We start from the raw sequence: 16445 nt of genomic DNA, 5'->3' as shown, positions 1-16445 counted from the left end.
GATATAAGGAAGTCTTTACTGATCAAGTCTTGATAGAAAATCAGCGAATTCTATAACTAAATCTGTTTTTTTAGAGGTTAACCCTGCCTGGTTTATAAAAGATTACCAGTTGAAAACTGGTAAAACTAGAAAAGTAATCAAATGTAATCAGTTACATTATGAAGAATATCTTATGCTGTTTTGTAAATTCAGAAATATAAAGCAAGTAAACATTTCAAATTTATTTCAAGAAACAACTGTACAGACAAGACAATAAACATTACTACAACAAATTTAAAATCAAGAAAACAAGCACTCATACACAAAAACCAACTTTAAATCTACAGGAAATGATAAGATGCTTGTCTGATTAGTTTCAGTGTTGATGGAACATGTTCCAGTGCTTTAGTTTCTGTACAGGAGCAGATGAATCTCTCGCAGCTCATGATTCAGATTCTCCAGCGAAGTTCGGGTTAGTGAATGCAGGCTGTTAACAGATTGTAAAAAATGCTGAGCACTGAATCTCTTATTCAGGTTAAACTTGCAGAACATGGTTTGGTCACGTTGGCTAGAATGAGATGTCAGGTGGTCAAGTCAAAATTAATGAAACTTACCACATCGATATTCTTGGTTTCTTGTTTGAAGATGCTGATTTGTCCTGGTCTTACACCCTTCACACTGAAGACGTAGTACATGACGGCCAGTATCAGCGCCGCGCACACAATAGCCCCAATAACAGCCCCGGCGATCACACCGCTGTCCGCTGCGCCACAAACAACAGATTCAGGTACAAAAACAACAACAACACAGTTTATTTCAAAACCAATCTGTATATGAACTCACTGGCTGATGCATCGGTTGGGATGACGATCCCATTATCATCTGTCACATAATCTGAAAGCAAGAGAAAGTGCCGTTAGAAGCAGTTTCAGACAGCATGGGATTAGGTTGGTCTGGATGGCGTTTTCTGTCTTGTCTCTCTGAACTGTGTTTGTCAGCTCATATGAGTTAGGTCTATCTTAGGGTTTTAGATATAGAGATGTCTAACATCAGAATTTTGATGAACTGGTGTCGGATTGAAAACTGATTCCAAGTCAAAGCGTGTGAATGATGTGACGTACACTGCCGGTGTCGGCACACGAAGCCTCTCTTCTCCACACAGTTGTTGTCATTCCATGTGCCGTCGTGATACATCTCAACGCAGTTCTCTTTGCCAAAGTCGCCATCGTGAACAGCTTCATTGGGTTCTCCAGGAGCCCAGTTGGTGAAGGCCAGAGATGTCAGATCCGTCCAGCCCCATCCAACTACAATCACAATCATCAGCACATGATCAGCGTATCTTATACAGCATCTACAGCTAATGCACAACAATGAAAGACAGATAAACAGCTCTGTTGCGTACATGAGCGATCTCTGGTCAGGCCGATCCAAACATAGTGGTACTTGGTGTAATTGATATTCCTGATGAATTCCACCTCAGCTCGACTGTGAATTGAGGCTAATTCGCCCCCATTCACCTCTTGGCAGAAGTGTCTCGCCTCTGGCCACGAGAAACCCACTTTTCCGTTATATGCAAAATAGCAGTGACGTCCGTACGTCCACCAGCCTGGCAAACACTTCCCATCGCCCGGAGCCGGCGTCGCCGGAGGCTTTTCTGCAGAGAGAATCCAGACAGACATTTGTAGTTGATTTGAAAGGCTTGACGCTTGTCTGTCAGCATCTTTTCTCAGCTTTACCTTTAGTGATTTTGCAGATGTAAGGCTTGGCATCATCGCAGGCCGTGTCATTCCAAGTGCCCTGGATGAAGTGTGAGGGCGCGTGCATGCTGACACACCCTTCTCCTTTGTGATTGGTCGGTTCTCCTGGACCCCAGTGAGTAAAGAAGACGGGCCAACCATCAGACCATCTGTACGAATCGCTGTCAGGCTGAAGAAGAAGAGCGACAGCTTGAGGTCTGCTCACCGTCTGTTGAGTAATGTAGTTACTATATGTAATTATCATCATCTACTGTACCAGTCGGCGAAGTCCGATCCAGGCGTCCGTCTTGCCCTGCTGCACGGCTCCAGATATGAAGGCCTGGTCATAACTCATGTCCACACTGGCCAAGTTTCCACCCTCCTTCACACAGGCTTGCTGAGCTTCTTCCCAGGTCTTGGGTTCTGAAACAAGCTTATAGCAGTTGCTGTACCAGGTGATGTATCCGGAGGCACACGGCGAGCTTGTGGGCGGCGGGACAGGAATGCTGCTCGCTGCGGAAGACGGCAGGAGATACAAGCGTCAAAGGTTAGAGGAGATCTACTGATATGTGAAACAATTCAGATCGCTAACTCTTTAAACTCTTGTCATGTTTCCCAGCCCTGTTCCTGGAGCCTGGAACACATGACTAGCACCGTTTAGTCTCACACAGTAGATTTGAAAATGAAGACGTAAGTACATTTCTTCCTAGAGCACACCCATCCTCGCTCATGGTCACATTGCTCATCGTTCCAGCGGCCCGTGACCAGGTGATTATGGGTGATTGAAGTACAGTGTTCCTGAGAGAAAGACACCAGAGTTCAGCATCATCTCCACTTCAGCTACCATAAAATACTATAATCATTGACATTCATTATATCATAGTTCAGTCATCAGTATCATTGAGATTGCCAAATAATTTTTGGGGGACAGAAGTGAATAGTGTTAACTGAATTGAAGTTTAAATTCAATTTAAGTAACTAACTAATTTTTAGCTGGAAAATGAAAACTTACTGAAGACATATTTTGCAAGATGGGCTGAAAAGTCTCAAGTCTTCAGGTTTTATAGGTTTTATTAAAATTCAACATCTTGAGGGAATTGGCAAATTTGATTATAAATTCCAAATCATGAATTGAAAGAATCCAGTTGTCAAATTCTGAATTTGGTCCCCATATGGATCTTCTCACCTGCCCGTCAGCGTTGTTTGGCTCCTTATCGGCCCAGTTTGTGTACAAGACCGGACTGACTCCATCACTCCAGGCAAACTTCCCTTCATGCAGCGAATCGGATAAACCAATCCAAACTGGCACAACCAGATCCCTGAGATAACTGGCCACAAAATCTGGAGAGAAATTTGAACATGAACTAGACTTGAGTTTCCTGAAGGTTTTGCCATCATAATAAAAAGAGAAATTTCAATTTAGGGCTCACCTTGCAAACACTGTACTTAAAGCTCTTTTTACAATTGAAATCATATTAACAAATACTGTAGATTATTATGAGATCTCATGAAGTACCATTTTCGTTCTGATCATCGATGACGGCGAGATCTCCTCCCTGTTGTCGGCACCAGTCCCGCGCAGAAGTCCAGTTGGCCTTGATCTCAGACTGATGGTGGTGGTTTCCTTTGAATATGTAGCATTTGTTGCGGAATTTCATCCATCCTGGGAGAATAAAAACCACAACGTCTTCAAAAATCACTGAACCATCACCAGATTAGCCTGTCCTTGATTCATGTATGTTGCTTTATATCAGATGTACCCTCGGGACAGTTTCCTTCCCATGATGCCGTTGGAGGTGGAGGCGTGTGGTCATTTCCTGGATATTTTTTACACACATAACCCGCGCTGGCACGTCCACAGTTCGCATCATTCCATGAACCTATTGAAAAAAACAAAACCGTTCACATTTAAACCACTTTGATCTCGAACACTAAAAACATCATATGTGTTAATATACGCTAAATAAATATACAGCTACACTTGATAAATGTACAAGTAACACAAGAATGTGAAGTCTGTGTGATCGACATCAGTCATTTTTTAAAACGAATCATGGTTCTTAAGCATCATACTTACACACACTCCTTTTGGATTGTGTATTATTTTTCTTGTTGTTCATGCTGTATTTCTTGTACTGATTTTAGAAATAGCTTATTATTCTCATGTGTTACTTCTTATGTATTGATATTGGTCATTTGTTACAGAAGCATCCATTAAAAGAAACATATTAAATGGCAGCGTTATGATAAACCAAGAAAAGGAGATGATGTTAGGGGTTTTCAGCCGTAAAATAAGAACATCAATAATAATAATTGAAGTTTTAGATTTGAGTAAAGTTCAATATTCATGTCAAAATGAAGTACAATAGCATGTACATTAAATGAAGGGTCTAGCATGAAATAATAATTGTGCATGAACTGCACCTGGATGTCTGTTCATCTGGACACACTGTTCTTCTCCGTTGGCGTCGTTGGGCTCTCCGGGACCCCAGTGCACATACGTCACCGGAGACAGATCAACCCACCTGCACAGAGAAACAGCTGACCGTCATTCCGAAGAATATGTTAAAGACAAGCACTAATAACACTCAAATGTTTTAAGGCTTACAGATACTCTCCACCCGCAACTCCGAACATTCTCATGCCAATCCAGGCTGCCGCCGCCTGACCGGTGCCAACCTGAAACCAACAACATCAAGCCAGACAGACCATTACGACCTCCAAACCTCACTAATGCTTGACAGAGAAGAAAACAAAAGCATTATTGATCAAACATTCAAAAGCCTGGAGCAATAGAAAAAACTGAAGCCGTACCAGGCTGACCACGTAAGACTGCTCGGCGTCATCAGCGATAGACACCAACTGAGCTTTTTCTTCATAACATCTCACAAGAGCCATGTGAAAGTCCACGATATCGGTGTCATTATAGTAATAACAGATGCCATTGTTCTTCCTCCAGCCCGGGTTCGACCCGCACTCTGGAGCTGAAAGAAAATAAACAAACACCTTTTTTACAATACAAACCGTTCTTTCTCAGATTTCGCAAATTAATAGCTTTCAATTGCCTAAAAATATTTTCCAAACACGAACTCAGGCCACAGAAATGGAGCACACAAAGATTTTCATTGGTCAGAATAGCTTCTATAGCTACCTGGAACGGGGGATGGAGGCACCGGTGGTATAATCGGTTTCTTCCCTTTAGCAATCATGCAGATCCAGTCCTGGTGGGCATCGCAATTCAGGTCGTTCCACCAGGACGTCCCGTTGTCGGAGGTCACCATCTCCACACAGTTTTCTCGGCCATTGTGATTATTCGGTTCACCGTGGCCCCAGTTTGTATGACTTACAGGCGTCCCATCACTCCAGTGGTAACCTTGGAGAAGGAAGGTTAGAGACAGGTCCGCTGCACCAAACTAAGTATTATTTACTTAAGCGAATCAGCAGTAAGCAAACAAACCTCCCTCCACCAGGCTGACGCTCAGTCCGATCCACTTGGTCTTTCCCTTCGAATAGCTGGAGAGGAAAATTTCCTCCGCGGGATTGTGGATGCTGACCAGATCGGCACCGCGGGCGAGACAGTCTTCTCTAGCCGCCTGCCAGCTCTTCTTCTGGGGAAAGTCCACTGTGAACAACTGCAGAAGCACAAACACAAATAGATCAACAAGAAGACAATTAAAACACGGAACATGTCTTTTAACATTCACCACGTTTGAAAACAGCTCATCCTGGACGTTCTCTCTGAAACACACCCACTCTCTCTCTGTCTAACCGGAGAATGTCGTTTATGTTATTTGATTGACAATGACAACAAAGGCACTAAAGATTCAATCTTGACCATCCAGACCATCGCATCCAATAAATGAAGGACCTGTAAAACAAGGAGTCCATATCTTGTCTATTTTCCCTCTAACATTATACACCAGTATCTTTAGCCCAATAATTAAAGGAAGGCCTTTGGATATCTTTCCAATTTAAGGCAATTACACACTTGGCCTGCAGTAAACTAAGATTTATTAGCTTGCGTTTCTGGTGTGCATGTAACCATAGTCGTTAAAAGACGAAACTGAATCACCCTGTAGCAGTTTCTGAAGTGAGGCTCTCCACCCCAGCCGCTCTCACATCCCGTCACCGGCGGCGGAGTCGGAGCGGCTGTCGGCGGAGAGATGCCGTTCCTGGGAGCTTCACACACAAACGGAAATGATTCTTCACACTGCTTGTTGTTCCAGAATCCTGCCAGCGGGGCCGTCGTCATAGTGACACATGATCCAGCATGGTTATCTAGAGATACAATAAAGTCTGATTGGTTTATGAATGATGATGTTATTTGTCTTGAAGCCTAAACAGTGCTCAGGTGTAACATCTAGGACAGAAAAGTTCAGTTGATTTACTCGGCTCGTTGCGGCCCCAGTTGGTGTAAGTTAGTAAAGCGTTGTTGTCCCAGTAATAGTCGACTCCCACCTCGCCTCCTCTCGCCCGCAGCCCTATCCACCAGTCACCAGAGTATCGGCCCATCAGAGCTGTAAAATGAGCCTGTTCATACCTGTACAGGGCAACAGCAGCTCAGTCACTACAGCTATACTGGTACAGAAGCAGTTCATGCCTGTAAACGAACACACACACACACTCACAGGTCCATGATATGCAGCAGAGTGCTGTTTCGACTCTCACAGAACACTTTGGCTTCTTCGCGGCTTCTAGCAGCTTCTTCAAACCAATAGCACGAATACTCGAAGACATCCCAGCCCTGCAGAACAGACACACACGGTCAGCTGGACAGGCCCAGAGTCACTGCTGTCCCCCCACGAGCGCACAGGACTGACCTGAGGACAGCCGTAGATGGTGGGCTGGACGGAGGGCAGAGGATAGTGACCTTTGGGCATTTTACAGATGTAGGTGTTTAACTCCGTGCAGGTGATGTCATTCCATCGGCCCGTCTGAGACACAAAGCATTATGCTGACATTCATGCTCCAGTGTTTAATTCTAGAGGTGTGTTTGTCAGTGAATGGAGTGCAGTACCTGATGGAACATCTCCACACAGTCCTCGTTGAAGCCCAAGTGGTTGTTGGGTTCTCCGGGAGCCCAGTATGTGAACGTGACCTCGTGATGATCTGACCATGAGAACAAACCTGAGAAGCCCAGATCATTCAGACCGATCCACACGTCACTGGTGGCTGTTTTACGGAACAAAGAAGAAAGTCTTCACACACACACACTCACATGTTTACTTGGGTATGTACTGGGAATGGTTTGCGCAGAGATAACGGATAATCGGTTGCACCTTCAAACCTATTTCAGGGAGTGCGTTCTCAAGTCACCAGGCACTGTTTTGTGCGGATGGGCGGCCGGAGCGCGATAAGGGTTTTCCTGTTAGAACGGTGTCGTGTTAGCGGCCCCTAAGTTAATAACTAATGATCTTCGCAACGGAAGTGAATCAATCAATCAAAATTAACTTTAGCTGGACAATAACTTTATCCTAGATCTGCTGTAAAGCCTAAACAATCTGTTACGGTAATTTCCTATTATCACTGTAAAGCTGCTTTGAAACAATCCATATTGTTAAAAGCGCTGTATAAATGAAGGTGACTTGACTACTGTATGTTCAAATGCGTCTCCTGTGAGCACTTGTGTATTTTGTTACAAGCTTCCCAGTACTTTGAAACACGAGACGCAGCTTGCGAGCTAAAAAAGGAGGCTGAAAAGGATCTAGCTGCGATTTCAATCATAATTGGTGTTTATTTGTACCCAAACAAGCCAATAAACACATGTACCCAGATACAGGTAGCTCTCCAGCCAGCTCTGCTCTGTCATGGACATGATCGATGCCAGATCGGCTCCCAGCTGCCTGCAGGCCGTCCGTGCGCCATGCCATGTTTTCTTCTCTTCAAACGGCTTATAGCAGAACTCTCCAAACTCGTACCAGTCTGGACCAGAACACCTAAGCTCTAAAAGAGACACAGAGATTCAGAGCTGTGCAGTATTTAATGATGTTAAGGCTAGTTAGAAGACTCTGTCTCACCTCCATCAGTAAAGTGGTAGGACACAGAGTAGAGCCCGTCAAACCTGAATCACATCACACAGCATGTTTCACTCTATATCTGACTCGTCAGCATGTGTTTCAGAGAAGGCTGAGGAGACTTACTGTCTGGATACGATGCCGTTCTTGGTGGATCCGCTGTAAAAGTTCTGACCGTCAGCTTTGAGCAGAGTACAGTCTCCTCCAATGTCATTCAGAACCACTCCGGCGTGGATCGCAGCCGCACAGATATTAGAGTCCTGATTCATAAGAAAAATCCTCAAATGAAACGGTTGGTTCATGTGTATTGTACGTAGTCAATGCTTACACTAGAATCAAGGGGTCAGGTCATAATTTATTATACTCATACCCCACGATACATATCTGTCCCAAACACAGAATACGTCTCTCTGGCACAACCAGCAGGGCAGTGAACCCTGGAATTAACAAGAACACAAAGAGAAATGCTTTTGAATGTGATTCAAAGTAAAATGTAAATCTAAAACATTTGTTCTTCAACATGCACTATTGAAGGATTTAGGTGAGTATTAGTTATTCCACAGCATTCTCTGTGTCCAGTGTTAGGGTTATCACTCTGTTAACAAGCTGATTATTTGAATCAGGTGTGTTAAATAATGGAGACACCAAATGTGCAGTGCTGGAGGATGAACCAGGAGGACCAGTGTTTCAGACATTCAGAGACTCAATAATTACGTCATTCTGTCTATGGAGTGGTCCAGGTTGGGTTTTGCACTGCAAGAAACAGCATCTAAAGAAACCCCCAAAAAAGAGGAAACAGGTTGTTTTAATACACAATGAGAACATACAGGGATTATTCAGTTTAAAAGATCTTGTGTTGAACTCACAGTCCGGTACGCAGCCCAGAACGTCCAGCCGCAATCCTGCTTGACCGTTCCACTGCAGCGGCAGAATCCGAATGGACTGAGCGGAGATCGGCGTCCCTAACAAGCGCGTCTCTGGAGTCGTCCTGTCCACAGAACCCAGATACTCCTGTGACAGAATCACCATCAGCATTGCATAAACTCTATCTTTTCACAGAGAGATGCATAGATGCTCCTCGGAACAACTATTAGTGTGTGTGTGTGTGTGTGCGTGTGTGTGTGTGCGCGTGTGTGTGTGTGCGTGTGCGTGTGTGCGTGTGTGTGTGTGTGTGTGTGTGTGCGTGTGTGTGTGCGTGCGTGTGCACGTGTTTACCCCTCCGTCACTGCTGTAGTCATTCCAGTTCAGGCCGTCTGAGCTGGTCTGGATCTTAAACTTAGTGACCCAGTGATCTGCTGATGGGCAGCCCTGAATGACGACCCCGGTGATCTTCTTCAGCTGACCCAAATCCACCTGAATCCAGGAGTTGGCTGAAACACACAGGGTGAGCTTGAACATCAGACAGAAGAGGCAAAGGACTTCTTCAACTAACTAAAGCCTTATCATGGGTGATTCAAATGTTAAGGAGACAGACCAGAAGCAGAGGGCATCCAGCAGGAGTTCCCTTTCAGACGACCTTTATCTGGTCCATTTCCACTGAGAGATGATGATGCTGAGAGCATTGAATTCGAGATGTTTCCATCCTCCACACCTAACCCTCTCAAACACACTGGAAGCACACATACTCATCAAGTATATTGTATTAGAAGTTCTATTTCTCCCTCTTCACCTAAACCTCTTTTTAATTGGGATGATGTCACTTAAAAAAACTAAAAATGTCTTGTCATTTCGTTCATACACAGGTTTTCTCTCACCGTTCTGCTCGCAGCTGAAAACCACCTCCAGGTATTTGGAGACGGTGGGGCAGGGGTCAGTGTCAGCGTGTGCGAATAGGAAACAGAACTCTTTGTTATCGCAGCTCTTCCTGGCCAGAGCCAGCGTGCCCTCAACAGTGCACACACCTGAAAGTTCATCAGTACGTCAGAAATACTGTATTATTCAAACCTACTCATTTACACTCTTAGTACTGTGATTTACCAGAGGTTCCGTCTCCATATGGGCAGATCTTGTCACTGCGGCGGCCGTAAAAAGCCGACTGGATGTTGATGACGCTGTTCTGGGAGCAGTGAAGGACCAAGCTGGAGTCCTGACAGGTGTATGCGGTGTAGAAACCTAGAGTAAGGCAAGCAAAAACTCAGAAAGGCTCTAGAGATGCGAGTCTCACAAAAAACAGAAGCCAAACATACCGTCATGTGGCGGAGGAGGCTCGGGTGTATTCCCTGAAAAGAGAGAAGACATACAGTATTTTCTAACTGGCATCAATACTTCACTACATATAATTTCTGTGGGCATGAACAGGGCAGCAGAACATACCACGACGCTTGCAGATATATCCTCTCTTATTCTCACAGTTATCGTCATTCCACGCTCCAGAGTTGATCAAAATGGACAGGCAGTCTTCATTGTAATAATCATCAGGGTTTCCTTTAACAGTAAATTAAAGTTCCAGATTATTTTCTCCATTTAACATGAATCTGGATAAATAAAACAAAACGCTTTTGTCAGCATCACCTGCAGCCCAGTTTATATAGCGGAAGGGAGAACCGTCTGTCCACGTCCAGCCGCCCTCGGTGATGGAGTCATGAGCTCCCATCCACAGAGAGACTCCCGTGGGAACCGCCTGGATCTGAGCTGAGTTGCGTGAATGTCAGAAGTGAGTGAAACGGATCTGTAAAAGTAACTCCGAATGTAACTGTGTCAGCATACTTACCTTGGATGAAGCCCTGTTCAAACGGCTCAGTGATGCTGATCAGATCTCCACCCTGATTCACACAGTCTGCGCGAGCATCAGCCCACTTTCTCATGGACAGAGTAGTGAACAGGTAGCAGTAATCATTAAACGGGTCAGCGACCCAGGAGCCGCACTTCGCATTCCAGCCTGACAGAGGCAGCAAATGAAATAACAAATTCAAGAGCGGAACAATTGGACACTTACAGTCAGATGCGAAGAGACAGAAATGTACCGGAAGTAAAACTGAAAACAAGCGTGAAAACACTTCTCCAGCGTGATTCAAAGAGCATTTTTGGCATTAAATAGAAAAAAAACATCTTACCGTGTTGTGCACATTAGATTTACAAGCGGTAAATCCATAGTACTATTAGATTTACATTTTTCTGGATGCTAAAATCCTGAAGATTAATGGGCCACTCTGCATACACTAAGGGGTTAACGATACATTTATTATATAATCTGTACCTGGACCGGCAGTTGGGGGTGCGGGTGGCCCTTGACCTTTGGCTGCAAAAAAAAATCAAGATTAATCAATATTTCACTAGAACAATGCATTGAAAAATATGTGTAAACGATAAAATTAACCAATTAATTAAAAGACTGATCAAACAGGAAAAGCTCCCACCTTTCTGGCAGATGAAAGGGTAAGTGGCTGTGCAGGGCAGGTCATTGATTTTCCCAGTATCCTGGTGCTCAGTTCCTCGAATGTGAACACAGTCTTCATTACCCTGCCAGTTGTCGGGCTGGCCTGTCTCCCAGGGAAGGAAGTCCTACCGAGAGCAGAGGAACTTCTGTTCACACATGCTCAAAATAAAGCTTTCAATTATTGCATCCAGAACCAGTGCTCGTTCTTCAGGGACAGGATTGAACTCAAAATAGTGTTTAGCATTTCTCAGGTAGGCACCAGAAGCTTTCTCAGTCAGACGTACTGGTTCATTTGACGAAGTTTAAGGTCTGATGACTTACTGCTTGAGTTCCGTCGGTCCACACATACGTTCCCTCTTTGTCGATGTCATTAAGACCCACCCAGGAAGACCTGCTCATGTGTGCTGTGAGATCAGAGAAACAAGACGTCATATATGGTGACGCTTCAACATTTGTCAATTCTCTCTATTTCGATATAAATTTGACCTACTTTGTTGTTTTTTAATTAGATAACAAGAACCCAATGAAACAAATAACTCAAATACTTTATATTACCAACATTATGTTTTCACATATTCTTTTTTCACATATAATTCTTTTGTGAGCAAAAAACTGTGTTTTGGATGATCAATTGTTCTAAAGACATCCTTCTGTCTGCGTCGCACCTGTCAGAAAACTGACGGTCTCCTGGTCGTGGATGCTGACCAGGTGTCCGTTTTGAGCCACACAGTAACTTTCTGCGTTCTGCCATGTCTTGACTGTTTCGGTCTCAAAGTGATAGCAGTGTTCGTTGAAGAGCAGATAGCCTTCATCACAGTGTGAGTCTGCAGAAAAACATTCAATGAACCTCCAACTTCACATGTATCAGGAAAAACACAACACTGACACTAATTATTATTCTAATTGAACTGCTTTCCCATTTGATTTGACTGTTCAGACCAAAAAAATAAAATAAAATAAAAAATAAACAAGGGGTGCAAAACAAAGTTCCTGAACGCCACAGCCCTGCAGAGTTTAGCTGTGTTGGACTTGAAGCGATCGGTGTGTGACATCTCTTGCAGTACTTTAATGTCACACACCGATCGGCCTGCGCGGCGCCGCTTCAAGTCAAGCACACTTTTTAGCTTCAACCCTAATCAAACGCACTGGATCCAGCTAATCAAGTTATGCACCGCTGACCCTAAGCCAAACACCAGTCGGTAAGTTCATCATTTCACTGCAGACCGTGACTGGATAAAGTCATGTGAATGCTTGTGTCAGCCTGAACATACACACTAACAGCTGTTCATTCAGATTAAACGAGTGTGTGGGACTTTCACCTGGAGCTGAAGTGGGCTTCACATTCTGTCCTCCTGCCATCTTGCAAATGTATCCAAGATTTTTAAAGCAGTTGGTACTTTCCCACTTTCCAGCATAATTTCCTATTACAAGAAAGAAAAACGGATTCAGCTCAGATTTTCAAGAAAATCTTTTGAAGCTAACATTGTGACATTGAGTGTCTTCCTGACAACCGTGAATCTTACCGGTGTAAATCTGGCCACAGTCCCACTGGTTTGCTGTATTCTGAGGGAAATTTGGGCTCCAGTTTGAAAACTCAACTGCAGTTTTGTCCACCCACCTAAATGTCCCATCTTGGTCCTTATCTGATGGTGTTATAAATCAGAAAGATTGTTCACATACAGATAACTGATACAGATCATAGTACTTCTGATCAGAGACCATCTTTATTGTCTTTCAAGAACAACATTTTGGTTAAAATTCTCATTCTGTCGCTGAACTGTTTGTTTCTTTCTCCAGTGGGAGCATTTGAAGAGCTTCGTTTAGATAAGGGTTAGGGTAAAATATTGTATTATATGCATCACTCACCTGAAATCCCAATCCACAGATCAGGTAAATCTACCTGGTGAAAATCAGGCAACTGTGCATTAATGAAGAACTGCTCCGCTTCACTAGAGATGAAAACATACACTGAAAATGAGCAATGAATGTTACCCATTACAATCCAAGTGAATCTCCCTTAAACTTCAGCTAGTATTCTCACTTTTTGATGGTCACTAGGTTTGCACCCATGTCAAAGCACTTGGTCTGAGCCAGATACCAGCTGGTCAAGAGATTCTGGTTACTGACCAACCAGTAACAGTTTCCAGAGAAACTCAACCATCCAGGAGGACAAATGGCTGGAGTGACAGAAACAAAAGAGCATTTTTCACTCAACCCAAAACAGTCTAAGGCACATTTATAATGATTAAATGCATATGTACCATTAATAACAGAATTGTGATAAATCCTTTATCTCAGTGCACAACAGAGGAAATCTTACTATTCAAAGCTCTCTTGCACATGTAAGGTCGCTCATAACGGCAGGCGTGTGTTCTCCATTTCCCATAATCCTGTCCTGATTCTTTTATCATAGCAGTGCAAACGCCGTTCGCTTTGTCACTAGATCCAACAGTGACAGTTTCAGTTATTAACATGAACATCTAAATGCTTTATTCGTCATAGACAGACAGTGAAAAACATACTGATAAAACTAACCCAGGTACCGTAACTAGTTTTAAAGTTGTCTTACGTGAGATCAGGTTGTCCCTCCGGCCAATTTAGGTACGTGGAAGTACTCGCATCAGACCAGGTAAAAGCCGTGGCATTTGGTTGAATTTGACAGGATAAAGTTGTGCATTTCTGTGAAAAAGAAGGAGGTGATTGCAGCGCTGCTGTGCGTAAAACAATGCATCTATTTGAGCTATGATTATTTAGCATGTGACCGAACGCATGGCCCTTGTGTAGTCGCCCTAGCAGTCTATTTTTAAGAAATAAAATAGAATTGGTCAGGCTTTATTGTCTTTGTTGTTTATGGAGGACCTTGAGGTGCATGTGGTGAACTAGCTCAGGCGGTTCAGAGAAGATCTAACACGGACACTGATGGTTCTCACCATTGTGGAAAACCCGATCCAGAGGTCAAAGGCGGACGGGTCCAGACGGCTAGTGATGTACTGTTCCTCTTCAGAAGACGTGACCGACACCAGGTCTCCGCCTTCTCGGACACAGTCACTGCGAGCCGCCGTCCAGCTCTTCCGAACGCCGGCCCTTCGCTTGTAGCAGTTCGAGCCGAAGAGCTGCCAGCCGTTTGCCGTGTCACAGAGCGGAGCAGGGTTAGCTAGAGACAGACACACATATAAACTCAATATATACTGGGTAAACATGTGGGTGATCTATGGAGCTGGTAAATACATTACACGTACGGTTTGGTCGTTTACAGATATACTGCCGTCTGGCGGAGCAGGTTTCATCGTTCCATCGGCCTTCAATGGCGCCCAGAACCTGCCCACAATCCTCATTATCTGCCCAGTTATCCGGCTGACCCTCCTTCCAATACCTGCAGTTCACAGAAGGGCTTTTCTGTCATGGTGGTGTGAACTGTTCAATCACATAAATTGATATAATATACTATAGATATTACTACTCTGTAAAAATGAAAAGATATTCGGTGGTCAGTGTGGGGAACTTCTGCATCCATTTCTCAAAACAGAAACAATGCGTTCCTGCAAGTACTCCCAAAAGCATGATCTTTTCACAATGCAGAGCTACACAACAAATACATTAAGAAATGGGTTGAAAATGTGAATGTCTGACTTACGACAGGTAAGGATAGAAAACACTCCCGTCGCTCCATTCCCAGTTTCCCTCTGACGCCACGTCATTCAGTCCGATCCAGAAGATGGAGGTCCCGATCTGCGTCCGGACCCACATCTGAACACAACAGAAGTGTGAGCTCTCGAACGCATGTCAGTGTCACCTCTTCCTCATCTTACTGTGGTGTGTGTCTCACCCGCTCATGAATGTCCTGGATGGTCATCAGATTACTGCCCTTGCTGACACAATCCTCCAACGCTTCGTGCCACGGCTTCATGTCAGAGGAGAAGAAGTAACATCTCTCCTCATATGGCCGCCAGCCCTCCTCACACTGACTGAAGCCTTCCACAAAACAGTGTGTTTCTCATTAAATCAGAAACAACATGAGGACAATGAGGAGAACTGAACGACTGAGCCTGGTTTCTCCCAAGGTTTTTCTCCATTCTGTCACTGATGGAGTTTTGGTTCAACAGTATTGTTGATCTCCTGCATTGACACCATTATATGAGAACTGAACTGAGCTGGACGGTGACATCACGGTTTACTCCAGAGCGGTTTTTACAACAAAAATGAACCATCACTGAACTTAAGCTGGACTGTGACGCTATTTTCTTATAAACAAACTTTGCTGCTTTATTTTCCTGTTATCACTGTGAAGCTGCTTTGAAACAATCTGTTATTGTAAAAAAACACTTTATAAATAAAAGGTGACTTGACTTGACAAGAATGGAAAAGAGAACAAAGGAGAGAATAGATTGGGTAATAAATCCATGAAACAGTTCCTCGAGGTCAAAGAGTGTTTTAAATTATATCCAGCAGAGGGAAAATTTCTGCTTGCAAAAAATAATGGTCAAACTTTCTATCATAAAAAGTCCCATGACTAAGATGTAAAGCTGAAACTTGAGTGTCATATGCACTGCTAATGTTTTACTGAAATGGTCAATATGTAAGTGTCATAATCACATGGTTCAAATCAACTGTAGAAAAGAGTCATAATTTTTTCCATTTACTGTATTGTAAATGACCCCGTAAATAAAACACAGCAGTAAAGACAGCACAAATACTGCACACTTTTCTTTCCCTCTACTTTTTACAACTACCAGAACTATTTCTTGCTTAAAATGCCTACTTTATTTTGTTAAATTATTATTTAAAGTTTATTGGTAAGAGAACCAATAAAAATGGGGTTTTAAAAGGTATTTAAGTACGTCTCCACATTTGGGAAAATGGTTGAAACATCTTCTAAATTATTTAGTTTGATGATTGTCAGAAAGTTAATTAACCTCTTTTCCACGTACCTTTTTTTGAAAACAGATTTTTTTTTAAGTTTCAGACCACACTTTGAGCCCTATTCATGGAAAGCGCCACATCGTTTATCGTTAAATTTTTGTTATAGGCTTTAGCCATAATGTTAAATACAATTTTCAACAATTTCAGCAATGATTCTATGATTATGAAGGACGAGAGGAAATATTGCATTGATTTTCTTCCATCACCTGAACTGATGAATTACAGAACCATTGATTCTGAGCTTTTGCCATTTCACAAATTGGTTATTTGTTTTTCATTAAATTGACTATGAAAATTAGTGAACTTACCAGAATGGACGAGACCAAGGAGGGTGAAGACAAACAAAAACATTCTAGTTATGAATCAGTTTTAACCTGTAACTTGAAACAACATTACACGGGTTTATTTTCCTATCATTCC

The 16445-nt window shown here is 43.3% G+C and overlaps 1 protein-coding gene across 1 annotated transcript; it reads right to left on the bottom strand.

The window, feature by feature from the left end:
* Window positions 1–209: 209 nt before the first annotated feature.
* On the bottom strand, window positions 210–16445 carry LOC311276633 (uncharacterized protein). The gene is made up of 50 exons (XM_084386415.1): window positions 16334–16445; window positions 14932–15077; window positions 14740–14852; window positions 14345–14478; window positions 14036–14259; window positions 13675–13784; window positions 13426–13544; window positions 13147–13282; window positions 12972–13054; window positions 12629–12748; window positions 12425–12526; window positions 11771–11929; window positions 11427–11509; window positions 11086–11230; window positions 10926–10967; window positions 10440–10607; window positions 10241–10360; window positions 10043–10153; window positions 9916–9948; window positions 9707–9841; window positions 9484–9630; window positions 9204–9338; window positions 8945–9099; window positions 8596–8740; window positions 8444–8498; window positions 8100–8166; window positions 7856–7989; window positions 7733–7776; window positions 7485–7658; window positions 6733–6887; window positions 6536–6649; window positions 6344–6459; window positions 6104–6255; window positions 5788–5993; window positions 5173–5347; window positions 4867–5088; window positions 4530–4699; window positions 4324–4394; window positions 4140–4240; window positions 3476–3595; window positions 3232–3378; window positions 2902–3056; window positions 2414–2513; window positions 1993–2228; window positions 1716–1905; window positions 1382–1633; window positions 1101–1283; window positions 823–873; window positions 594–742; window positions 210–466 (listed from the first exon to the last, which is right to left on the bottom strand). The coding sequence occupies exons 1-50, from the start codon at window positions 16374–16376 to the stop codon at window positions 422–424; spliced, it is 6492 nt and encodes a 2163-aa protein (XP_084242541.1). The 5' UTR covers window positions 16377–16445; the 3' UTR covers window positions 210–421.

The sequence above is a fragment of the Rutilus rutilus genome (genome assembly GCF_951802725.1).
Source record: "Rutilus rutilus genome assembly, chromosome: 18".
Taxonomy (NCBI): domain Eukaryota; kingdom Metazoa; phylum Chordata; class Actinopteri; order Cypriniformes; family Leuciscidae; genus Rutilus; species Rutilus rutilus.
Note: the sequence above shows the minus strand (reverse complement) of the source record. Positions and strands in the feature narration are given on the sequence as shown.

Bases quoted from the DNA above. Each gene is read 5' to 3' on its own strand.
- LOC311276633 (XM_084386415.1), bottom strand. From the start codon at position 16,376: ATGTTTTTGTTTGTCTTCACCCTCCTTGGTCTCGTCCATTCTG. The intron at 6,460-6,535 runs GTCAGTCCTGTG...TCTGTTCTGCAG, and splicing joins CCATCTACGGCTGTCCTCAG to GGCTGGGATGTCTTCGAGTA. The intron at 2,514-2,901 runs GTGAGAAGATCC...TCTTTCTCTCAG, and splicing joins CAAACAACGCTGACGGGCAG to GAACACTGTACTTCAATCAC.